Source organism: Pipistrellus hanaki (genome assembly GCF_964339955.1).
Source record: "Pipistrellus hanaki genome assembly, chromosome: 4".
NCBI lineage: Eukaryota > Metazoa > Chordata > Mammalia > Chiroptera > Vespertilionidae > Pipistrellus > Pipistrellus hanaki.
In genome coordinates this window covers 82,110,131-82,135,949 of record NC_140506.1, presented here as the reverse complement: position 1 = coordinate 82,135,949, position 25,819 = coordinate 82,110,131, and the positions used below count along the sequence as shown (strand labels likewise).

Genomic DNA, 25,819 nt, shown 5'->3' with positions numbered 1-25,819 from the left:
GTGAAGGGTGGGGGTAAGAGAGAGAGATCAACCAAAGGACTTGTATGCATGCATATCAGCCTAACCAATGGACACAGACACTGGGGGTTGAGGGTGAAGGTATTATCAGCTTTTCATCCCCTTTTCTTCTCCCACTGCCAAGGCCCTCATTAGAGATGGAGTGGGAGATACTTGCCGATCAATTCCAGTGTGAAATATCCTAATTCCATTATAGAACTCATACCAGAAACCCAAGCACAGGCACTGTCACGTGTCTATGATGCTTGTGGTTGCCATGGTCTACAAACATCAGAGTCACAAAACAACCAAATTGGTACCCAGCAGAGAGCCAGGCACCTACTAGGAGCTTAGTAAGTGTTTGAACCAGACTCTTTCTTTAGGAATTCTTGTTCCCCGATCTCCCAGGACTTCCAGATGGAACCATGCAAAGAAGGGTTGGGCCAAATTTGTAATACCAAGGCCTCAGGCTGTGCAGGCTGACTCGGGCTTTTCTAAATCTGAAGCTTCGTAAACCCTTACATACCAGTCCCCTATGCTTCATGTTTAATTTCTTCACCCAACTGAACCCTCATCCACATCACAGATTCCTCAATTCCATATTGTGTGTTTGCACAGCACATGCATCTTAAGCATGTTCAAATAGACTCACATATCACTAGGAAGGGTGGAAGGCTGTTGCCTAGGAGAGCAAGAGTCAGGGCATCTGTGCTAATGTAACTGCAGAAGCCTCATACTCTATTTGACAGCCTGCCTCCCGTTCTGAGACTTGCATTTAGGTCATAAATTGTGTCCGCTCTTATATTTGATTCTTCTATTGGTAGAGAAAAAATCAGTCCAGATGCTTTATCTTTTGGAACTGGTCACATTACCCTAAATAACTCATTTGTTCAACTTAGGCCCAGCGCCTCATCCCCCCTCAAAATCCAGTCACTCTTTGGGTAAATAATGGATACATATTACCACAGAATTTCTTGATTTCAGAGTTCAGGATTTATGCATCGTGCAGAGCAAATGTCTGAAGTGCATTTGGAATTAAATCTGCAGTATGACAATTTATTTGACACTCTTCAAATAAACTTTCTTTCTCAAAGGAAGAACTCCTAAAATGTTTGTTGAATGAATGAATGAGCTTGTATTTGACAGGAATCAAAGAATAGCTTAGTAGGAAGAGATCCACACCTCTATATCCTCTAAAACATGTGAAGGATCTCACTTGGGGAACACTCCCTAATCCTGGATATGATTAATGTGCCCTCTTGCTTCTTCCCTGACTATTGTGGGGGTTCACAGTCTTTATGTGAGTCACAGACAGTTTTGGGAATCTCTAGTGAGTGGAGGTCCACTGAGGAGCTGACTGAGGAACTGCCTGACTCAGTGATTACCCAGGAGTCCAGCGTCTGCCTACACAAATGACATGCAAATCCCATAACAAACGTTATTTCAAGCGTTCTTTATTAAGTCATAATGTGACCATGGTGTGAATGATGGGATACATTTCATTATTGAAATCATTAATACCCAGGAGAGAAGTTGTTTAAAAAAATGCTTTGCTGTTAAAAGCTCAGCAACCTCTGATAACCAGACTTTATAAAAATGTCAATTCAGTAAATATGAGGAGACTTGGACAGATTTTAGGGTAAACTGCCACGTTTAAAAATGCCGCTGAAAAATAAATTTCTCCTGGTGGCTTTAATATCCAGAACATCAAGTGGGTTAGGTGGTCCCTGAAACCCTTTGACCCAAGTTTCTGCATTTGAAAAACAGGAGGCTGAATTATACAGTCTCCAAGCACCGCTCTAATTTTAAAATTAGAAACTTAAACAATTCCACTCATTCTAGTTATTACAATATCTGTGGGCCATTAAATTGTCCCATTCATTCACTTCCAACTCGGGGGGAGAAGAGGGTAGTAACTGTTGGTTATTCCTTTTATTTATTTATTTTTGGTTTGCATGTTGAAAACACACTCACTTGTGTTTGAAGGAAGCTCTTTTCTCTCTGTAATTCAGGAATTAGAACCTTTGCTTTTATATAGCACGTGACTACTGACACATCTCTTTTCCCAAGGGATTCACTCACTGCCCAGTTATCAGGAAAGATTACCACATGTTAGGGAAATGTCAGAGGCTAAACATCATTGGACTAATTGGACTCTATACAAGAATGAGAGATGGAATTGACTTATCATATATTCATTCATTCACTCATTCATTCACTCATTCATTCATTCACTCATTCCACAAACATTTAATCTGACACCCCTTTTTTTTATAGGTTTCATTGAGGCATGAACCAAAGACTGCCCCATTCATCAATGTATCCATGGAATCTAATGCCATGTGGGGAGTGATCCCATGTGATTAGTGATCCCACTATATTTTTGTAAAACTGGTGAATAATACCATGTAATCCCACATCAAGTCAGGAGCAGGAGGTGATGAGCAAGATGGCAGAAAGTCATTTGCAACTGGTCAGGACTAAGTTTAAGATCTAGTTCAGACATTTATCAAGTAATTGAAGAAATTATTTAATCTCCTCAGGTCTCAGTTTCCCCATCTATAAAATGGAGATTAAAAATGTACAGCTAATGGTTAGTTGGAAAATTTTAATGATACAGGGCACAGAAAGTGCTTGACCTGATCCAGAGTCAGTCCTCAGTAAATTCTGCCACATATTTGTTTGTTGCTCATATTTTCCCCTGAATCTCTAAGATACACTCGTGCCTTGATTAACATACAATTGCCCAGATTGCATTTTGAAGGAAGTAGATAGATCTAGTTGGATGGGAAAGACGGGCCTGAAAGCTAACTCACTTTGGGAATTTCATAAAACAAACAAGCAAGTAAGCCAACAGCAGATGACTTTTCAGAGGACCAGTAAAGAGGCAGCCCAAACCTCTTTGCTTCCCCCATCTTTCTCCTGGACAACGAAAACCCACACCCAGGTGAAGGGCTACGGTCTATCAAAGAAGGATTCTATCTATACTTAAGTAACCCTCTTGTTAAGGCACAAATGTGGGTTCAAGCATTTTAGAAATATTTTCTCCAGATTGGAAGTCAAGAGGTGTGTCTGATGATAGACTGAGCCAAAATGTGGCCTAAAAATGTAGGTAAGCACCCAAGTTCTCTGACCTGAGCCACCCTTTCTTACAAGACGGAGGTGTTTGTCAAAATATCCCTAAGCATCACCTGATAGTTCAGAGAGGGGTGAATCCTGCCTCTGGAACTAGAAAAGGCCCACACTTTTCTGCAATTCCTGATGGATTTTGCCAACAGAAGATTGCCCCCACCTTGGCATTTATCTCCCATTGGCCTCAAGTCCAGCTTCTCCTCTAGATGCCTGAGGGTTTAAATCCTCACCAACCAAAGGTTCCCAACCACGTGTCCTTTAGATGCTTCAGTGCAACTTTGGTTGCCTAGTGAGAGAGACAGGATGTACCAGCATGATTGATAGAATGCTGTGTGCGGTGCCTTTGTTTTTAATTCAAAATTTTAATAAGAAAATATTTTCTCTGTTGCTGTTTGACAGACGATGGACTATGTTTGCTGGAACCGTGTTACATTTTCCAACAGCACTTCTTAAAGCCACAGTAACAATGCATTTAGACACATGAAAATTCCTTTTTCACTTTTTTTGGTGTGAAAACCCTAAATGATGCATACAGGCCTCACCTATGAAATGACTTCTGTTAGTTTATTTTTGTCTAAAATTATGGCAGAAAGGGAGCTAATATCGTTGAACACCCAAACAATATACCTGTGTGTTGTTCCAATGTTTTACAGATGGGGAAAGTGAGGCTCCATATAGTTAACTGATTTTCCCAAAGTCACACTTTTTTAGATGACAGAGATAAGAGTCATACTTAGGATTTCCCGATACAGAATCCTATGTTCTTTCCACAAAATGACGCTGTCATCCAGAGAGCAATTTCTGGCAACAGAAGAATATAACCAGCCAAAAGAAAAAAAGAAAAAAAAAAAAAAAAGGCTGAGAAGACCAATTCTCCTCCTTTTGTAGGGTAAGAATTAGTAAAGTGTTAATTGTTTTTCATTGTTTGAAGGCAAAAGTTGCCCTGTAATGCTGAGTATAATTGAAATATATTTAATGTGTATTATATAGTTGAAGTATAACTTACACATAATTAAATACGCAGACCATAATTTTACAATAGTGTGATTATTAAAATATACATACACTAGGGCAGCGTTTTTCAACCGCTGTTCCACGGCACACTAGTGTGCCGCGAGATGTTGCCTGGTGTGCCATAGGTGCAGACAAGACAAGAATTTTATAATTTTTCACTATTTTGTTTACTTAATATTTCATAATAAAGTAATTATAAAATACTTTCTTTGTGTTTATTTGATTCCTATTCAAGAGAATTACTTTATATATAGTCAATATAGGCACAGAGTTAAATTTTTTAACATTTTCTAATGGTGGTGTGCCTCGTGATTTTTTTCATGAAACAAGTGTGCCTTTGCCCAAAAAAGGTTGAAAAACACTGCACTAGAGTAACCAACATCCCAGTAAAGATAAGAAATATTTTCATCTCCCAGAAAGTTCCATCATGTCCTCTTCTTCTCAATGCCTTAGTCCATTCCTTTTTAATAAGAACTTAATTTTTCACATCCAAAATACTTATCTAATGTCCACTAGTGCCAAGGGCATAGTGAAATCATACCTATATGTTTTGATAGCCTATGTGCCCTCTGAGTAAGTGTCCTTATTAACAATGGATAAATGAAACAAAATTTGTCGGAGCCATGCCCTGTCTTGGGTAATGGAGACAGAGGGGACTGCAGCATGGTTCCTGTCTTCAATGCAAACAGTGAGGACTTTGACTGGGGGTGATAGGGCTTCCTTGAGCCCAGTGGCTCAGTGGCTTGGCCAGGCTTGTGTCCACCCCCCAGAGGACCACTGGGGCCAAGTAACTGTTTCCAGGTGTCAATGACCCCGGCTCAGAGGAAAAAGAAACAGGAAGTCATTCCGGGCGGGTTCCACTTAATTTTAGCTTGTTAGTCTTCTCCTGTCACTCCAATGTCCCCTCTGTTGTGAGTGATGAGTGGGTAGAGTTCAGATCCACAGGGGGAACGTGGCAATTTGAGTGTCCTTTGGAACGCCTGTGAGGCCAACCGGAACTATTTAAATTGGGACAGATTTGTGCTCTGTAATCATTCAAATCACAGACTGTTCCCTGGTCTCCTCTCAGCTGACAATCTGATGTGTCTCTGGGAACTTCAGAGACATGTTGAGAACTTGGTCTTCCCTGGTAGATTCCTAAGAAAGAGAAGCAGGTGGTGCACACTGATTGGTCAGACCTGTAGCCTTGGGCCAAGGCTGCTGCAAAGACACATGGGCAGGTTTGCCCCGCTTTGAGTAAAACCCAATCTTACAGGGAAAGCCTACCAAGGACAGGCACAGGGTGTATAGCCAATGCCATCTTTTACTTTATGAAAGGGATCCTCTGGAGTTCTGCTAATACTGTGAGAGTCCCCCAGCGCTCATTCGGAACCTCTGAAATGGAATTCAATTCGGAGAAATTGATTTATAATAAAAATTCTGGGCATTATGGAATTCTCAGTTCACCAGCATAGCTTTTAAGGGAATTTCCATACCTTAGGAAAAGTGACTCCTTGGAGAAACTTGAATTCATTCATTCATTCATTCATTCATTCATTCATTCATTCAACAATATTTTTCAAACACAGCTGCAGTCAGCAGGGTCTGCCCCTACCTGGAATTTGATGCTAATAATCCACACAGAAGGGGGATTACTGCAAAACAGGATCAAAATGTATCCCTTGTCAACACCGTGTTGTCATTAACCAAAGTCACCTCATCTAAACAGATTTTTCTGTTTCTTAGCGGGTTGAGATTTAGAGCTACTCACTGTCTAAGAATTCTCTCTCCCTTCATGCTACTGGAAATATCTAGACCTTTTGCAGGGGGCTTCTTATGATCCTCTGTGGGCTTTGTCTTGAAACTGCTTCAAGGCCTTGCCGAAAGAGATGCCCACATCAATTCACTTGCACATTTGGTCCTTCGCCCTGTTCCCCGTGTCCCCTGAGGCCTGTCCCCCTTGGAGGCTCCAGCTGGGGCCACCAGCAGCACCTGGATGTGAAGACACAGTGAAACCGAAGCAAGAAACAGATCAGCATCTCTCCATTGTTATTTTTTAGGAAGTTCTGATGGTGACTGGGCAGTGTCGACACTTAAGTCACCAAAAGGTACCGAATGGTGTTCTGTAGCTTGTTTGTACAGGTGTTGTCAGACTTGACATGAATCAGTGAAGACACAGAGAGTCCTAGTGTCTATGTACGACCCAATGCAAACGTGTGTCTGTGTTGGGTGGACCTGCAAGTACGTTTAAGCGTCTAGGTTCTGGTGTATAGATGTTGTGTGTGTGTGTGTGTGTGTGTGTGTGTGTGTGCGCGCGCTCTTGCACGTCTGGGGCCCATTGTTGAAGAATTACTACTTATTGCTTTCCAATATATACTGCCTGAAGGAAAATGTCACTCCCAGAAACCATCCCAAATAAGACCTCCGGGAAATGATGCTTTGTCTCAGACAACATGGCAAAACACAAGGTAAATTAATGCAGGAAGAAACACAACTTCCGAGGGAGAGATAAACAGATAGATAAACGGAGAGAAAACATCCCCAGGATCCTTGGGAATGATTAGGCTTTTAGGGAACAGAATGCTGTTTTCCACTTTCCTGAGGTAGCATCAAAAGTGAAGGAGTTGGTCTACTTGAAACTAGCTGGGTGAGCAGGAGGCGGATTCAGCTTGTTCCCTCCCTACTATGTGCCACACAGAGTGATTTGTTATCATTTAATCCTCTCATGTCCCAGCGGTGTAGGCATTGTCAATCCTCTTTAGAGGTGAGGACATGGGGGCCTGAGCGAGGATGTCTGGTTTGCCTACAGTCGCAGGGCTGCTAATTGGTAGAGCTGTAATTGGCACCCATGTCTCTCTGACTGCAATGCTTAAATTATTTCTCATGGTGTGATGGGAGCAGCTCTTTTCAGAACAGACTGGAACCTTGGTTCTCTTCTTTCTTCACTTCAGTGCTTTGTTGAATCAATAGTGGGGAGAATGGAGGTGACCCAAAGAGGTTGAAGTAGAACTCTTTCATGACCTTGAAGAGGGGGACATTTGAAGACATAGCAGGGCTTTAGGCAGGATCCTAGCACCACCAATTTTGCATTCTCAAAAGCTAGATCTGGTTTCCGAGTGGAGACTGGATTAGGAGAGAGTGGACTGGCATTGGAGACACCCACTGGGAGGCACCTGCCATCACCCAGGTGGGCGGTAACCTGAACTGGGGCTGGTAGAGGAAGGAGAGAAGAAAACGGAGTAGAAGGGTAATTAAGAAACTGGAATTCAGTGAATGAGCGCATGTGAGTGGGAAGGAGGGAGTGGTGGGTCCACCAGTAGTTCTCACATTTGAGCCATTTGAGGGCAAGCACATCAGCATAGCTTGGAGGGTTGTTAAAATCCAGATTCCTGGGCCCCACCAGAGATTCCTATTCACTAGCCTTGGGTGGGTGGATGTTGATGCTGTTAGTCTGAGGACCACACTTTGAAAATCACTGCAATTGGAAACTAGACCCTTTGATTAGGTTTCCAGGTATCCTGAGGGCTGAGGGTTCTGAAGAGAGGAGCTTGACCAGGGCCCCCGAGGCTCAGAAACAACCTGAGCTCTGACGGGGAAGGGGGGCTTGAGAGGGGCTGCACTGCATTCCCTTATTAGGAGCCAGAGCTTCAGATCCTTGTGTCGAATGAGAATCCTTTGGCGACTCAGTTGTTGCCTTGAAAGAGGCAGATTTCGGGTCTTTCGTTAGATAATAACTAGTCACATGTCAACATCCATTTATAGAAATGCAAACAATTTGGAACACGACAGACCTACTAATTTGAGGCATAAACTTTTTTCCTCCCCTGTGAAAAACAAAGCCATTATGAGTCCCGTGACAGCCTTCGGAGGCAGTCAGCATCCCTGTCCGTATTATCAGCCTGTTGTCTGATGCATTTAGAAAATAGTTCAAGCTGGGTCAAAAACAAGGCTTGGAAGCTATTTTTCTCTGCAAACTGAGCTAATTCCACCTGAACTGCTAAATGCATCTTTATTTATCCTGGCCTATCTAGAGAAGAGAGAAGGGGGTCCAGAGAGGGCCAGATCGAGTTCCCTGGGGGGTCACTGATCTTCCTCTAGCCTGTAGACCCCACGTCCCAAGTCACCATGAGGCGTAATACCAAGATGGGGGAGATTGTTGTCTCCCACACTTGCCACCTTCTCGAAAGGAAGACATAAGTGGGGAGTGATGAGCTTAGCCTCAGACATGCCTGGGTTTCAAGTGTTGCCCCTTTGATTGGTATTCTTGTTACCTGCAGCAAGTCGCTCACCCAGTCTAAGCCCCTGTTTTTTTGTAAGAATGAGATGAGACATCATGTACAACACATGTCACAGTGCCTGGTATGTGGGAAGTCAATATGCATGAGGGCCATGACTGGTATCATTATTGTTACAATCGGGGGAACTAATGAAAGGTACTGAAATATCCCATGTCATAAAAGCACAAACTTGGTATAAAACCACCATTTTCTGACCAATTCCTATGTCTGATCTCTTCTCTCCAGGAAAACCAGTTAGTATTTTACCATCCCATGGCAGGAATGTTGCTAGCAACCCACTGTGGGAACATAGGCAATGAGCCAATGAGAAGGCAGAGGGGTGAGTGTCACGTGGGGAGGCTGGATAAGGAAGGGGTAGCTGAGAAGGAGAAAGGACAAGGTCCTGCATTGACTGTAAGTCCCTTTGGAGGGGAATCATATTTGCCAGCATAGGAAATGACAAACAGCACACCAGTTTGCACTATTCACTTATTGCTCCTTAAGGTCCCCCAGGCAGGTCGCCCCCTAGTGGTCCTGCTATTGATCCACCCATGCCCAACCCTGGGAAGTGTTGGCATATTCTTTTAAAATCCAGGACAGAAGGCACCACCACCTCAAACCCAGGGGACTCTACTAATCACAATAGAAAGGAACGTCTTTTGAAATCTGTTTATTTTGCAAAATGAATCCTCGAACCTGACACTGAACTTGGGGAAAACTGCCAGCACAGTACTGTGATTCGATCGCTCTGGCTCCAATTAGAATCAGGCTGTACGCTCTTGTGCAAACCATTCACATACTCAGAACATCCATTTCTACCATTTCCAAAGCAGAGGCGATGATAACATCCACCCTCCATCAGGGCTGGGAGAGTAATTTTATGAGACAATGCAAGTAATAGACTTTGATGAAGACAATGAAGAAAATACACTTCACTCAACCTTTCTGCTTTTACAGATGAAGGAACTGACATAAATGCGATAAATGATGTTGCTCAAAATTACACAGGAAAATTACATCACGCCTAGGACCAGGACTCAGACTTCAAAGAGTGGCTTAAAGACTCAATCCAAAATTACTGGAGATGCTTGTGAGAAGTGCAAATCTTACACTTGGATGAGGCGGGCCTCCACATTTTCCCTTCACTTTTTAAAGTACACCTTCTCGATAAGTCTGTACACTAAAGTTTGGACCTGTTCTTTCTAAGACCCAGCCATGGATACAAACACCATTTCCCCTCAAACACCATTTTGTCACATGCAAGCCTTCCTGCAAACATAATTACTTTTGGTCTTTGCTGAAGTAAAACTGTTTTCGTAGTTGGAGTTTGAGCTGGGGCTAGAGCTGGAAGGAAAGGATGCTGGAGATGGACAGTCTCAGGTTAGCTGTCCTGCTCCGCTACTTATCAGCTGTGGCAGAACAATTTGGCAGCCAAGTTACTTTATATCTCTGGGCCTTCGTTCTCATCTGTCACAGGGAAAAATGATACCGTCTTGCCACCTATCTTAAGAGGGTTTAAGTGAGATAATGCTGGTGAAATGGCTAAAGCAATGTCTAGTACATAGTAGGTACTCAATAAATCGTAGTTATTTCCTTTTCCCCCCAAGAAAACTGGTATAGTGTAGTGATAAATGTGCATCTAAGAGATGCCACAGAAGGCGCAAGGCAGAGAGACTGTGTAATTTGGGCTTCAGTTCTGCTGGAGTGCACATCTCTTGGGGGAAGAACTCACCTGAAAGCAGCCTTAAAACATTACTTCATGAAATTCAAGCTTTTGAAATTTTCTGATTTGGATTGTTAGTTTGCTTGTCAGCGGAAGGGTACAGAGCAGGTGGAGGATAGGAAGGTGATTTTCTTTTTTATTAAATAAAAATCAAACCCCACCAACTCCTGAGTTTGGCCTCTTCTGAAAAGCACACAGCAAGCACTGGAGTTTTGATGAGCTTCCTTGGGAACCTTTAGGGGATGAAATGAGTCAGTGGAGAAGATTCTTTGCTTTGCAGAAAATTCCATTGCAGCAAGATTGCAACAAGCATCTGAGTAGTTTGGAAGTCAGTCTCTCTGACGCTAAGCCAACTAGATCATGTCATTTCAAACTTCCCCAGCACCTTGCATGGTGCCCATAGCACATTGATGATGCTCAGCATATACTTTATTAGTAAACTAGAGGCCTGGTGCAGGAGATTCATGCACCAGGGGGCGGGTCCCTCAGCCCAGCTTATGCCCTCTTGCAGTCCGGGAGTCCTTGAGGGATGTCCTCTGGGGATCGGGCCTAAGCCGCCAGTCAGACATCCCTCTCACAGTCCAGGGTTCTTGAAGTCTGGGACCCCTCACTCCTTACTGCCCTCCTGGAGCAGAGGCAGGAGAGGCTCCTGCAACTGCCACTGCACTTGCCAGTCATGAGCCAGACTTCTGGCTCAGAGGCACTCCCCCTGTGGGAGTGCACTGAGCACCACGGGGCAGCTCTTGTGCTGAGTGCCCACGGGTGGTCAGTGCCCATCATAGCAACCTGTCCACTGTTTGGTTGATTTATTTGGTTGGTTTATTATATAAGATTGTTAAGTAAAGCTGGGCATCCTGTTGTCTTTTCTGAAGAGGTGCTGGGATATAGCAGGAAAATCAACTGGATAGAAGTCAGGAGAACTGTATTATAGACCCAGGGCTGCTTTTACCCAGTTGAGTGTCCTTGAACTCAGAGCTTCAGTTGCCTCTACTATAAAATGGAAAGTTTGGATCACTAATCTCATTAACCCTCTTTATGTCTGAGTAAAAATGCTAACCTTTGCTTTGATTAGTTTGCCTTGTCATGTGCCTACCTCTGAACAAATTGTTATGGTAAGAGCAATGAGATGATTTTTTTTATATAGTCATTGGGGAATACTTAATGGGTAGGGGAATGGAGAGGTATATTCATCCAGACCACATGGACTATGAATAAGGGAGAGGTAAATCCTCTCTGAAAACTGGGCTCTTCCTGGAAGTAGGGTGAATGAATGACTGGTATTTGTATCAGTAATCTATTGCCACAATAGTGCTGTGTAACAAATGACATCAAATCTCATGCCTTAAAAATGATTTTGTTCAGCATTTATTGAGATCAAGAGTCTATGTGCCAGTGATTTATGCTGATGTGAGAGGTTCTTCTGGTCTCAGGTGAGTTTTCCCATGTATCTGAGAGTTGGTTCAGTGTTGGCTGATCTAGGCTGGTTTTAGCAAGAATGACTAGGATAGTTTAACTCTGATCCAGGAGGCTTTTATCCTCAGAGAGTGTAGCCTAGACATGTTTTCACCATGTTGGCAAAGGTGCCAAAGAGCAATCCAAAACCCAAGCACCTTTTCAAACATCTGTTTATGTCATATCTACTAACATTCATTAGCCACATGGATGAATTCAGAATCCAGTGATGAGGAAACAAGATCCTCCTTTGTGGGGAGTGAGTTTCAAAGTCACATAAAGAGTGTGGATACAGACGGGACCTGTTTGGCTCAGTGGATAGAGCGTCAGCCTGCAGACTGAAAGGTCCCGGGTTCGATTCTGGTCAAGGGCATGTACCTTGGTTGCGGGCGCATCCCCAGAAGGGGGTGTGCAAGAGGCAGCTGATCAATGATTCTCTCTCATCGATGTTTCTAACTCTCTATCCCTCTCTCTTCCTTTCTGTGAAAAATCAATAAAATATATTTATTTTTTTAAAAAAGCGTGTGGATACAGAGAAGGGTGAAGACTTGAGGTTATTCATCCATTAACCTAATATAGGATTCTGAATCTTAAAATCATCTACTTGGAGATGGTCTTTTGCTACAGCACATTGGAAGGAGGTACATAGGATTTAGTGTAGTTAACCTTTATTTGCTTCATTTGAAAACCCACCAGTTGGATAAAATTTTACCAGCTGGGAAAATGATCAGAAGGCAAACCACACAGTGAACCTGTGGAACAGCAATGCAGGATGCATGCAAAGGCAGTGAATGAGCATATGGTGTCCATCTGGAGCCTTCTGTGTGGAGGGCTCTGTGGTCAGCTGTGGCGGGAGCATGCGATCATCCACCTTGTTCAACAGCCTCTCAGAAAGTGGTGATTGCATAGGGACCGCCCAAGGGAAGAGACAGAGGGCTGGAAGTTTCAGATGCCTGTCAGTAGCAGACATTGGCAGAGGGCTCCCTGCAGCCACAACAGAAGGGCTCATGGGACAGCCTGGACAGCTTCAGAACAAGGCTCCTGCAGGCACTGATTCAGAATCCTCTCCAGCTAAGGCAGAAACACCTTACGATAAAAAATGGGCCAGGCTCCTGGATTCCCCTATCAGTTTTCTCTCTGAGACATGGCTGCAGGAAAGTTACAGGCCCAGTGGAAAAAACTCAAAGCCCTGAGTTTCATTAGAACCTGGTTCAAATGTGATTTTTCCAATGTGTGTCTCTGCAGCAAGGCCCAGGACCAGGGGAAATGGGGCTAATTCACCCTAAAGATGAGTCTTTTTGTCTCCTCCCCAGCCTTCTCTTGCCTGGGAAGCTAGTCTTTGTTCATGCCTTTCTTGTTTCTGCCTGCTGAGACAGCCTTAGGAACCTGCATGGCTTTATAGAATGCATTTCAAAAGAAATGAAAAATACCCGGGCATTTCTTTTAACAACATGAACTGTCCTCCCTTTTACTTCCTAATTTAGCTTGTGAAGGAGAGAAAAACATTGAGACCCAAAAAATATTCCTATATAAGTAAAAAGTAAACACTGCCCAACTGTCCCAAGAGGCCCCGCAAAAACAGTGCCTTAAAGGAAAGAAGTGTATTTCTCTCTCGTGTAGTAGCCTCCAGGGTCCAGGTTGGTGGGCGGCTGTTCTGCTCCATGTCATCAATCAGGGAACCAGGTTCCTTCAACATTGTGGCCCTACCTGTCTCTACCTTATCCTCTTCTGCATTGTTATAGTTGGTTGTTGGTATAGCCTGTGGAAAGGGGGAAGAAACCATCTAAGGCAACCAGTTTTCTTTTAAATAAGAAAGGTGAGGTGAAAATTGGATGCATCAATTTTGCTAACATTCCATTGGTTAGAGGTTAGCCAGCTGGCCAAATTTAGCTTCCAAAAACATCATGGTGTTGATCTATATGAGTCAATTGAAAAAAAAAAAAAAAAAATATATATATATATATATATATATATATATATATATATATATATATATATATAAATGTACCCGTGCAGTTCAAATCCATGCTGTTCAGGGTTGACTGTATACATGTATTATTATTTATATATATTATATTCATATATGTCATATATGATTAATATGAGCTATGTGCTATTGGTTTGGTTGAACCAATATTTCAAAATAGCTTTTTATGTATGTATATATATCCTATTACTCATCTATATGAATATTCATATAGGATATATCTCTACTTATATTTTACATATATGCATAAAAGGAGGTTTATTATGAGGAATTGGTTCATGTAATTATGGAAGCTGAGAAAGTTATCTATTGTCTGCTAGTTAGAAACTCAGGAAAACCAGTGGTGCAATTCTAGTCTGAGTCTGAAGACCTGAGAACCAGGGGAGCTGCTGATATAAATCCCAATCCAAAGGGCAGGAGAAAACAAACACCCCAGCTCAAAGAGGCAGGCAGGAAGGACATGCTTCCTCCTTCCTATGCTTTTTCTTCTATTCAGACCCTCAAAGGTTTAGATGGTGCCCACCTACATTGGGGAGAGCATCTACCGAGTCTACCATTTCAAATGCTAATCTCACCCAGAAATATCTTCACAGACACACTGAGAAATAATGTGTAATCTGGAAAACACATGGACCAGTCAAGTGGTCACATAAAATTAGATGTCACAGGCTAGATAATCAGAGGATGAATCCTCCTGCCCATTTATGATGTTTTAGAAAATGTCATTACAACTGAAATGCACCTGATGCTTTCCTTCATTCATCAGATGCAGATTATTGTACCCCTACTCTGTGCCAGGCACTGGGTTAGGTGTTGAGGATACAGTAGTGAACAGAGCAGATATGATCTCTACTCTGATTGGAGCTTATATTCTAGTCAAGGGAGACAGACAATACGCAAGTAACTAAAAAAGGTAATTTCATATAATGACACAGGTTAAGACCATAAAAAAGAAAAAATTCTCATCCTTTGCAGCAGCCTGGATGGAATTGGAGAACATCATGCTGAGTGAAACAAGCCAGTCAATGAAAGAGAGACACCACATGACCTCACTTATTTATGGATGATAAAGAACATTATAAACTGAAGAACCAAAAGATAGATATAGAGACAGTAAAGCAACAAGCAGACTGTCAAATTACAGCGGGGAGGTTGGGGAGATCTGGGGGAGATAAGAGATCAACTGAAGGACTTGTATACATGCATATAAGTACAACCAATGGACACAAAACTCTGGGGAGGGTATGTACGGGAGGGGGGGGGCATTGGTATATGTACAAAAATAATAATTTAATAAAAATATATATTTAAAAAAATAGAGAGAGGTGATAAAAGCAACTAGGGGTGGAGATTCTCTGTTTTGATTGGGTCATCAGGAGGAATTTTCTGAGGAAGTGACCTTTGATCAGAGAACCAGATGACAAGAAGGATGCAGACATACAAACAAAAAGAAGAGCATTCAGCAGAGAGAACAGCAGGGACAAGGCCCAACGGCTATGAGATGAAAAGCTTGGTGGGCTCAGGAGCAGACAGGGATCCTGTGTGAACTGTGTTGAATAGTGTCCCCTCCAACCTGTCTCTACTCAAAATGACACAATGTGACCACACTTGGCAATAAGGTCTTTGTAAAGGCAAACAAGTTAAAATGAGGTCATACTGTGTTCATGTGGGTTCTAATCCAATGACTGGTGTCTTTATAAGAGGAGGGACATTTGGACACATGGACATATATACATGGGCCTGGGCCAGGTGAAGACAGAGACAGAGACTGCATGATGCAGCTACAAGGCACAGAATGCCAAGACACAGAATGCCAAAAATCACTGCAGCCACCAGAAGGTAGAAGTAGCACGGAGAGATCCTCCCCTAGAGACTGCAGAGGGAGCATGACCTTGCTGCCACCTTGATTTCAGACTTCTGGCCTCCAGAACTATGAAAGAATACATTTCTATTATTTTAAGCTGCTCAGTTCCTGATAATGTGTTATGGCAACCCCAGGAAACGAATGCACTCTGTGATGGGTTCATAATAAGTGTGGGAGAGATGAAATGGACACATAGCCAGAGGCCAGGTCATGCAGACCTCGGGGAGCACTGCAAATAACTTGGGTTTTATTCGTGGGGGTGATGGAAAGATTAATCACTTCATTCCCACACATCCTTGGACCCAAAACAGGAGTGGCGACAGCTTTGGTTTGCTTACCAGGTGAAATCCATCACCGGAGGCCCAAGAATATCACCATGTGAGAATGAGCGGTAGGAGCCCCTCCTTAAGATATCTTTGGCCCAAGGAAAGAAGGTAGGTGGGAAGCCACCTGCTGAGACCCTCAGATGTGCAACTTGTTTTGAAAACTGGTTATTATCCTGACTCTCTTCGTTCCCACTGAAGCAATGCCCCATCCTGCCCGGCACCTGTACAAATAAGTGTCTGCTGCTAATTAAGAGAGAGACAGATGGAGGAAGGTACAGTTTAATTTTACAGCCCCTGTTCCTTCAAGGCAATTAGGCTCATTGGAAGGAAAGCACCTTTTTTATTCTTTCTTCCTCTTCCTAAATTAAGAAAAATCAAATCAGAGAGGACCAGTGTTGTTGAAAGGCTCACACATCTGTTTCCTGGTCGGCTTGTCAGCCATCTGCCCACGAGGTAGCAGGGCTGATTAGGTTAATGCATTTATTAATAGGGCTTACAGGGCTGTTCAATAAAGTTGTTATTTTTTCCAAAAGGAGCTTTTTTAATATACTAAGACAGGGGCAGTCTGCACAAACTGAGAGTGGCCACGTCAGCATTTCTTTCCTCTGCTCCGGAGCCCAAGCAGAGGCGACCAGAACACTGGAGAGAGGGTGTTAGGAAAATGGCATTTCCTGGTTATGGAGACAGTTCACCCACCGCCAGCCACAGTATTGTTGAAATGCTTGGGAAAATAACTCTTTGAAGAATAGTTTTGTGTCCCAGGCGACAAATCTGTGCCTACTCTTCCCTTCTCTGAAACATCTCAGAGTCTAGTGGAGGGAGGGTGGTAAGACAAGCAGGTAAATGATCTAGGCTTGCCTACCAGCTTTAGATGATCTGGGGGCCCTTGCTTTCTTTGCCCCACAGGTATCCCTTCAGTTTCTTGACAACACCATGTTCCTTCCCACCTCAAGGCTTTTGCAAATGCTGTTCTATAGCAGTTAACTAGTTCCGTGTAACAAACTACCCAAAGTTTAACGGCTGAACATAGCAAGAAGTTATTGAGCTGATTCCGAGTCAGCTGGGCAGTTCTTCTGGTTTGGGCTGGATTGGTTGGTCTCAGCCAGGCTTACTCAGTATTTGGAGTCAGCGGGCAGGTCAGCTGATGGCTGGTGGTCTAGGATGGCCTTGCTCAGTATCTGGTGAAGAGCAGGCTCTTGGCTGTGGTGATCATGGGCAACTTGCCTGCAGGTGTCTCATCCTGCAGGAGGCTAACCCGGGCTTCCTTCTTCACATGGAGGCAGGATTCCAAGAACTTAGCAGCAGAAAATGTAGAACTTGTAAAAGGCCAAATTGGAGACATGTGTGACATCAAAGACAGTTACAAGGGTAGGCCAGGTGCAAAGGGAGGAGAAATAGACTCCATCTCTTGATGGAAGGAACCACAAAGAAGTATCGCCATCTATTAGAATAATAATAAAAGCATAATATGCTAATTAGACTGGACAGCCAAACAACCTTCCAGATGTCATTTCAGATGTCCTTCTGGATGAAGCTGTCACAACAGGGTCCAAGGCAGAGGCAGTTAGGGGCAATTAGGGAGGCAGGCAAGCAATTAGGAGTGCTCAGGCAGGCAGAGGTGGTTAGGGGCAAGCAGGCAGGCAGACAGAGTAGTTAGGAGTGATCAGGCAGGCAGCTGAGCACTTAGGGGTGATCAGGAAGACAGGTAAGCAATTAGGGGCTATCAGACGAGCAGAATGATTAGGGGTGACCAGGCAGTCAGGCGAGCAGTTAGGTGCATCAGACTGGAAGGAAAGTGTTTAAGGGTGATCAGGCAGGCAGGCAGGTGACCAGTTAGGAGCCAGTGGTCCCAAATTGCAAGAGGTCAGGCTGAGGGACCCCATGCATGAATTTCATTCATCTGACTTCTAGTTTTGCATCACATGTTTTGAATCACATGTTCCCTCTCCTGGAATGCTGCTTCTGTGACTGTTCAGCTCTAGATGGTAGCTACAGAGCACATCTTTGAGATGCTTTCCCTAAAGAGATCTCCATCCCAAACAGACCAATGCCCCTCTTAACGCCATTTCATAGGGCAAATTAGGTTCTCAACACACATGGGGGTAGAGGGAAGCAAAGAGAGAAGGGAGAAATGAAAGAGAGATGGTTGGTTTGGATGCATGCCTCCTTTGTGCTTAGCAGGTGGCCTGGTACAAAGTGAGTGCCCAATAAATATCTGTTGGATCTAGTCCAGTTCTTTCATAGGCCAGGAAGCAATATAAGTTATAATATTTCAGAATTGTGCCATGTAGCTTATATATCTCATATAATTTATTCCTCATTATAAACTGGAGTGTCGTTTATATTATCTTCACTTCACAACCAAGGAAATGGTTTTAAGAGGCTAAGTGACATTCCTGAGGTCTAAGAAACTCAATTGTGTTGGATCCCAGACCTACAGACTTTCCTGTCCACTCCACTCTTATCCCATGTACTAAACACTTCCTATGTTCAGGGAATACCCAAAGCCCAGTTCACCAGGAGACCAATTCAGGGTTGGGAGTGGAGAAGGGTGTAGATTTTCCCTTTGGAGCTCCATGATTCCTCTTACGGGTGGCTTCTCCCCATGCTTGCACTGATGTGGCAAGCGTGGAAGGCCTCTCTGACTATTTTTCTTTTGAACTTTTGGAGAAGACATTACGTATCTCTGCTGTCAGAGCATCTACTTCATAATCAATTTTCTCAGCTTGTCAGAAGCAAGAACCCTTGAAGGCATCCCTTGCTCTGAGCAGACCTTAGACTAATCCGTTGTCTGGAAAGGGAAACATGGGAATGAATGATTGTGGACCATGTCTGGGGACACAGTGACCAAGAGTGAGGCTTTCATTAAGACACTGCCCATTAGAAGGAGAGGGGAAAGGAGTATCCACTGCAACAACTGCCCTGGTATTCTCTATTCCGTTATGTTATTTTGCTCATACATCCATTCACTGATTATTTATTTATGGAGTATCTAATAGATGCTGGGAACGAGGCTGGACATGGCCTATGTAATGCTAAGAAAAAATCAGACCTGGCCTTCTTTGCCTTCTTGGAACCCTAGTGGGAAATGTCTGTGGTATATCGCTAAAGAGAAAAGCAGGTTGAAGGCGTTTGAAAATTACAGCCCCATTTTTGTTCATTTAGAAAGTGTTTGCATTGAAAATTGACATCAGAAAACTGACAGCATATAAAATGAACTGCATAAAGAAGTGTGAAATGGCAAAGGCATGATCAGTGCCATGGACCAGAGCCTCCAAAGATTGGATCTGACCTGGTCAGACTTCCTAGAAGGGAGGGATACCTGACCTGAGAGGCAGTTGGGGTAACAGGAGGAAGATGGGAGGTTCCTGCCTTTTAGTTCTTTATAAAAATCGATGCGCCGGCACTGTGCTAGATGCTGGGCTCAGCCTGAGAGTCTCAACTCTGCCTGCACATTAGAATCACCAGGGGGTGGGACTTAAAAAAAATTCTATGTATGAGCCAAACCTTCAGAGATTCTGATGAAATTGTTTGGGGGGTGGGGCCAGGAATCTGAAATCTTTAAAAGCTCTCTCATGGGATTCCCATGGACTGCCAAGGGTGAGAGCCACTGACTTGTACAGATGGAAAGATAGGGCCCCCCGCTATCGAAGCACTCATGGTCTAGTGGGAGGACACTGATGGGAAAATGGAAACCTATAAAGCAGTATGGACAGTGCTGTGATAGAGCTGCGGTGCCTTAGGGAGCCTCAGGGAATCAGGAGGCAACACTTTGGCTAAGTCTTGAAGACAAATAACAGAGTCCTACATAAATGAAGGGATGGGACAGCTAAGCTCCAACACCTGGTTCTCAGATCAACTCAATGACTTCATCGTACTCCTAAGACCAGATATTCTTCATGGCACTTATCATAAAACCATATGTAACCATTATGCAATTTGTGGGACTATTTCGTCACTATCTGTCCTTCCCTCTGAGGGCAGGGATTAAGTGTGTTTCTGAGTCTGCCTTATATTTCCCGTATCCAGGGCATGCCCCACACCTACGTGATGCATGACTAAATGACTGAGCAAATTGCTCGAAGAGGTTTTGGAAATGAGTGACACGGTTGGTTTTGCATTTTAGAAATATGCCTTTGATTGAAGTGTGGAGAATGCAACCTGGGAGGTGACACCCGAGGTAGGAAGTGGAACAATATTCAAAGTGAGGGGAATGAGATAGGTTAGAGAAGTATTTGTTAGGCAAGGCTAGAAGGACTTGGGGGTTCAGCAGTTGTGCTGTGGGAGAAGAGGAGGGTTGAGTCAGCAACAGCGCCATGTTTGTGGCTTGAGTTGGTGTTTCTATGCCATAGAGAAGGACGAGCCTGAAGAACAGATCCAAGTAATGTTGATGGGCTCAGGCTGGGCCACCTGGAGAGGGAGATGCCAGTGAGTCTGTCCTGGATGTCACTGGATATGTGAACTTGGAAGTTCAGGATGGAATCAGCACATCCGTCTATGGAAAATTCATGGCATTGGAAACCTAGAATTTTCCTCTGGAAGGCAGAAAGATAGAGATCTAATCTCACTCATGCCGCTTTAAGCAATACATGGCATTTTGTGAATGTGCATGTGCTTGTAGCATCTTCAGTAGCAGACACCCAGGTTCCTTTTGGCTCTGGCATGCTGTATCTCCTTACAGCTCTAGGATTTATGGAAAGGAGGACTTTCTCTTGAAAGACTGTGTCTGTCAGGGTTATTTACATAGACAGGAACAGAAACCCAACTTAAACTGTAGTAAGCCTTGAAAGTCAACATGTGCCTTCCTGCGGTGTCGAGTTGAGAAGGCATCTGAGTGGAGACCACACTTGCCAGGAAAGAGCCCTGCAAAGAATGGGTGATGTCTACCATGGATGTGGAGGGGCAAGTGGAATGCATTTTTGTCCACTCAGCTCTGAAACCAAAGCTTTCCCTCGGGGCCTTTCAGAAGCATCACATGATGTCTATTGGAGTTAGGTTCTACCCTGGCTCAGCCACTAGCTATGGGCAACCTTCATTAAATCATTTTACATCCCTGAGATGGACAGTTCATAATCCAGCAAGCAGGGGTTAAAATCAGGGTTGTTGAAAGGATCAAATGAGATAAGAAGCATGGAACTAGGGTGAGCCCCATGAATTTAAATGAATTCATGTGTGTAATAGAAGGGGATGTTGTGAGTGTGGAAGAAAGAGCAGCAGATATTTCTAGTCTCCCAAGAGATGTACATTTGAAGATGTATAGATAAGACATTAACTAAAGAAGTGTAGAGGATCTTATAATGAAATAATTGTAAGAGGAAATAAAAAGAGGTATCACAAATATATCAAAATATATCAAATACATAGGGAAAATATATCAAATAATAAATAGGGAAAGGAAGAAAGAAAGTGAATGAGAGAATGAGAGAGAGAGAGAGAGAGAGAGAGAGAGAGAGAGAGAGAGAGAGAGAAGGAAGAAAGGAGGAAAGAGGGAAGAAAGGAAGGAAAGAAGGAATAAATGAAGGAAGAAAAATGAGAAAGGAAGGAAGAGAAAAAGAGACAAAGAACAAAGAAGAAAGAAATAGTTAAAAAAAAATAAAAGAGAAAGGGGGCAGAAATCAATGCTGGAGAGTGTGATGAAATGGAGTGGAAATTGATATAACTCTTTTGTAGCACAGTAGGCAATATATATCAAGGGCCTTAATAATGTTCACACCCTTTAAAAGTAATTTCACTTCAGGTAATTCATTTCAGGGCTGGATAGTAAATATTCCAGGCTGTGGGCCAGGCAGTCTGGGTCACATGTACTCGAATCTACCACTGCAGAGCAAAAACCGCCACAGGCACGGGGAAATGAATAGGAGTGGCTGTGTTCCAGTAAAACTTTATTTTCCAAAATAGGCAGCGGCTGGATTTGGTCCATGGGCTGCAGTTTGCCATCTTCTGATGTAGATTAAGAAAATATTTTTAACATCATGCTAAATTCAAAATTCTAAGTGCAAAGAGAGCTTTAATCCAGAAGATTTCATCTCAGCTTTATCTTTATTAGCAAAATATTGGCACAATTGAATGTTCATCAACGAGGGCATTGATTAGTTTTTAATAGTTGCATTCAATAAAATATTATTTGGCATTAAAATATGTTTATTACTAGTTAATAATAAAGGAGGGGGTGCTTGATTGAATACTACCTAAGAAATCAGTTATTTATAAGGATAATGATAATGGTGGTGACTAATATCTAAGCATTTTACACATGTTGTATCATTTAACCCTCCAAACAATCCTATTGAATATACTGTTTATTGTGAATATGTGTCTTATGCAGAAACCGATGATAAAAAAAGTTAAGTCATTTAGCTATAGTTAAAGTGCTAGTAGTTGGCAGAGTTGGGATTTGAACACAGGTCTGCTTGACTGCTAAAAGCAAACACACCAACAAAAATTCCCAAATAATTCTGTTGATTGAGAAGACCAGGAAAAGATACACTCAGGTGTTGATACGTGCTCTCTTGAGTGTGGGGATAGACACGAATATTTCTCCACATGTTCGATATTTTCTCTAAGAGAATGCATAATTTTAATAACGAAGAAACAACTCTTGCATTTTATAAGAAAACCAAGGATAACGGAGCATTAGGGTTAAGTGTGGTGGGGATTGTTTATTTGAAGGGGTCCAGAGGTGCTGTCCGGTCCTGCTCTTGTCTGTGAGAAGGACACGGCCCTGTCCTTCCTTCTGTCTGTTCCAGGTGGAGTTTCTAGTGTGTGTGTCGTTTGGACTGTGGCCCACTTTGATGCCATTTTCGGGTTGACTTGCCAGTCCCTAACTGTCTCTTTCTCTCTTCTCTCTCCCTCTCTCTACTTTCTCCTGACCTTCTCCGTCCACCTGCCCCACGCTCCAGCCGACAAGGCCAATGACGACTTCTACTCCAAGCGCCGGCACCTGTCCGAGCTGGCGGCCAAGGGGAACCTCCCTCTGCACCCCATGAGAGTGGAGGATGAGCCACGGCCCTTCAGCCCTGAGCACGGCCCCACCAAGCAGAACGGACAAAAGTCTCGCACCAACAAGACATCCTCACACCCCCTGGCCTACAACTCCAACCCCAACTTCAAGGGCTGGGACACCGGCGAGCATTCTCTCCGGCGGCAGGCCTACAGCAGCAAGGGCAAGCTGGGCACTGCCGAGTCAAGCTCCAGCGATCCCCTGGGAACTCGCCCCCAGCACTACCCACCCCCACAGCCCTACTTCATCACCAACAGCAAAACAGAAGTGACTGTCTGAGCCGGCACCACACCGAGCGTCCTGGAGACCACACTCAACTGAGAGGCAAAAAATACCCCGGCCTTCACTCTCCCTGGCCTCACCCTACACAGCCACCCACCACTCACTCTCCACACCCACCGACCAGAAACCCACTGGTGACACGGAATCACACTTGTCCTGGGTCATGCCTAACACGTGTTGGCGGGCAGCTGAGCAGACATGAAGCATGGTCGTCCAGCAGTACTGCAAAGGGGAAACTGAGGCACGCTCTTTCGGCCTCAGGCCCAAGGTTGCCAACTCAACGTGCCCAAACCGTGGGGCTAATTGTTCTTTTCCTCCTAACTTGAAACTAAAATCCCTGATGAAAAATAACAGTAGCACAATATAGAGAAATTGTCCATTTGAGCACATACGCCATTGGCCACGAGCTGTCCACTTCTGGGTGAATGAGCCAGGGCGGAGGGCGGATAGAAAATGTACCAGTGATGAGTGCACTTAAAAAGAGGAGTCATTTTGAAGGAATCTGCACATTAGAAGCATTTTCTAATCCTAAGAAGTGGTGGTGTGGACACACCATTTTGACGAACGTGAGACAGTAGCTGGACCCGAACCATTCTATTTCTAGTTCTTTTCATATCATCCACGTCTGAAGCAAAAAAAGAAACAACCTTCAAACTCACAAAACGTGAACGACCCGGAACCCACTAACAGTGACAGGGAAGAGAGAACATTTTAGGACTCCCATTAAGACCATGACTATGGAAATGGGAGGAATGGGCTTTGATGGCAGGGAGAGGGTCCAGAGAATATTCAATAACTTTTCTTTATAAAAAGAAAAATGAACTATAAGTCCACTACAACACAGAGAAGAACAACAAACTCATTTTCATCCCAAATCTTCAAGGCTTAGGAAATCAGCGGTGACATCAAGAACAATTCAAAGAAAAATCACAGCTGAAAGGTCAATGGGAGGCAAGAAGGGGACACAGGTGGCGGGTTTCTGGCCTGTCCCCCTGGCCTCTGAGACCAGACAGAGACACACTAACCAGGCCTTCACTACCCGTCAGTCCCCGGCTCCCCTCCCTTCAGCCCGTTGCCGCCGCTGCCACCACCAAATTTCAACTGCTTTGGACTGAAAATGTCATACGCGTGGGTGGTGCCTTCAGTGTTACTGTTTAGTGACAGTCTCATTTCCCAAGTGCAACCTGTGTTCTTTTAGCCTCCCTCCCTCCTGTGTTTCTGCAGTGGTAGATGTTTCCATCGGCCCTTTATTGGTGAGCCCACCCCATCACCCCCTCTGGGGGCGCTGAGCAGTGTCAGGGGTACCTAAACACCAACACCCCCCTATCTCCCACCCTGCCCCAAACCCATGCTCTACCACTTTCTAGCTCCCCAAACCTCTCAAGCGTTTCCAGTCCCATAATTCCCAGGGACCTGCAAAACACCTATCTAGACATTTAAGTGTGTTCATCTCCCATCCAGAATTCCCTGAGGTGGTTTTCAGGTTGGTTCTCACAGCCAATGTCCCAACAGAGGCAGTTTCTGTGCTGGTTCTATTTGTTTTATGGAAGTCCAAAGAGGGTTGTTGAGAGAGAAGAGATCTGTATTTAAGCTGAGATGTTCTCAACCAGTCCCCAAAGGTCTAGATCTTAGCTAATTAATAGGAATCTTTGAGAGCCCCCATGTGTTCCTGTGTCAGAAGCTGTACATGGTCCCAGCAAGCCTCAGAGCACTTCCTAGGATGCTGAACTCCAGTGCTTTGCCTCACCTATCCCTCCCTCTGATGCCACAGAGTCAGGAAGACCAGGTGGTCCTTCTCCTGCTCACTCCCAGCTGGCCTGTGGACATTGACAATACATTTCATCTATCTGGGCTTTAGTCTCTGGCCTAAAGCATGAGGAACTGAGGCCTGATCAAGCTTTTCAAACTGTTTGAAATAGCAAAACCTCTGCCATTAAAAAAAAAAAAAAAGAAAATTGTGCACAGAAGCCACCAGGTAAGATTCCTCTATCAGAATGAGGCTCTGTGCTGGATGAAGCAGGCATGAGAGATTCAGTGCCCACTTTCTCAGCCTCTTTGCTGGGACCCCAGCGCTCCCCAGAGTGGAGGAAACACCACTGGGCTTGGTTTCCTTGACTTACTTACCTGTAGCCCTACAACACACTTTTGGTATCTGTCTCACCTTCCCAGTATTTGTATCTAAATTCATTTACTTTTAATATGGTTAACCTTTAAAAGAAAAACTTTCTGCCATCATCACAAATAGAAAACCAGTATCAGTCACCATAAACAGAAAGTAAGTATAAAAACCAGTACAAAGGCAACAAAACAGCAATTGTCAAGTTCTAGCTAGATACCATTGCTGTGGAAGGGTCTGAACCTATAGTAGCCTGGCATTTGCCTCCCTCCCTCTCTCTCTCTCTCTCTCTCTCTCTCTCTCTCTCTCTCTCTCTCTCTCTCTTTCTCTCTCCCTCCCTCCCTCTCACCATCTCTCCCCTCTCCTTTATAAATTAAAACAAGATTAGCGCATGTTAAAGAATTGTCAAAGATATACCAGCCTCTAATGAAGACTTTCTCCTTGAAGTAACCAGATCTATTGAGAAAAATGCAAATGGAATCATTTCCTATGTGACTCAAAGCTAATTAGTGCCATGCCCATGTACTACTTACACTCATTTGCTTATGCTAGTGGTACACAGCCCATGCTTCAGAAAGCACTGGGCTGGCTTATCTGGGAGGTTCCTTCCAGCTCAAAAGTCCTGCAAATTCTAGTCTCCCTCTTAGCTCAACTTGGCTCTCTGCCCTCA

At 43.8% G+C, this 25,819-nt stretch overlaps 1 protein-coding gene across 2 annotated transcripts in view; it reads left to right on the top strand.

The window, feature by feature from the left end:
• SHISA9 (shisa family member 9) overlaps positions 1-25,454 on the top strand; it is a 281,342-nt gene extending 255,888 nt beyond the window's left edge. Inside the window, exons 4-5 of one of the 2 annotated variants that reach the window (XM_084881141.1) lie at positions 6,183-6,230; positions 22,651-25,454. In XM_084881141.1, coding sequence (XP_084737267.1) covers positions 6,183-6,230; positions 22,651-23,030 — 428 coding nt within the window. In that variant the 3' untranslated portion in view covers positions 23,031-25,454. The remainder of the gene's footprint in view (positions 1-6,182; positions 6,231-22,650) is intronic. The other variant, XM_084881142.1, reaches the window with a different exon arrangement.
• Positions 25,455-25,819: the final 365 nt, after the last annotated feature.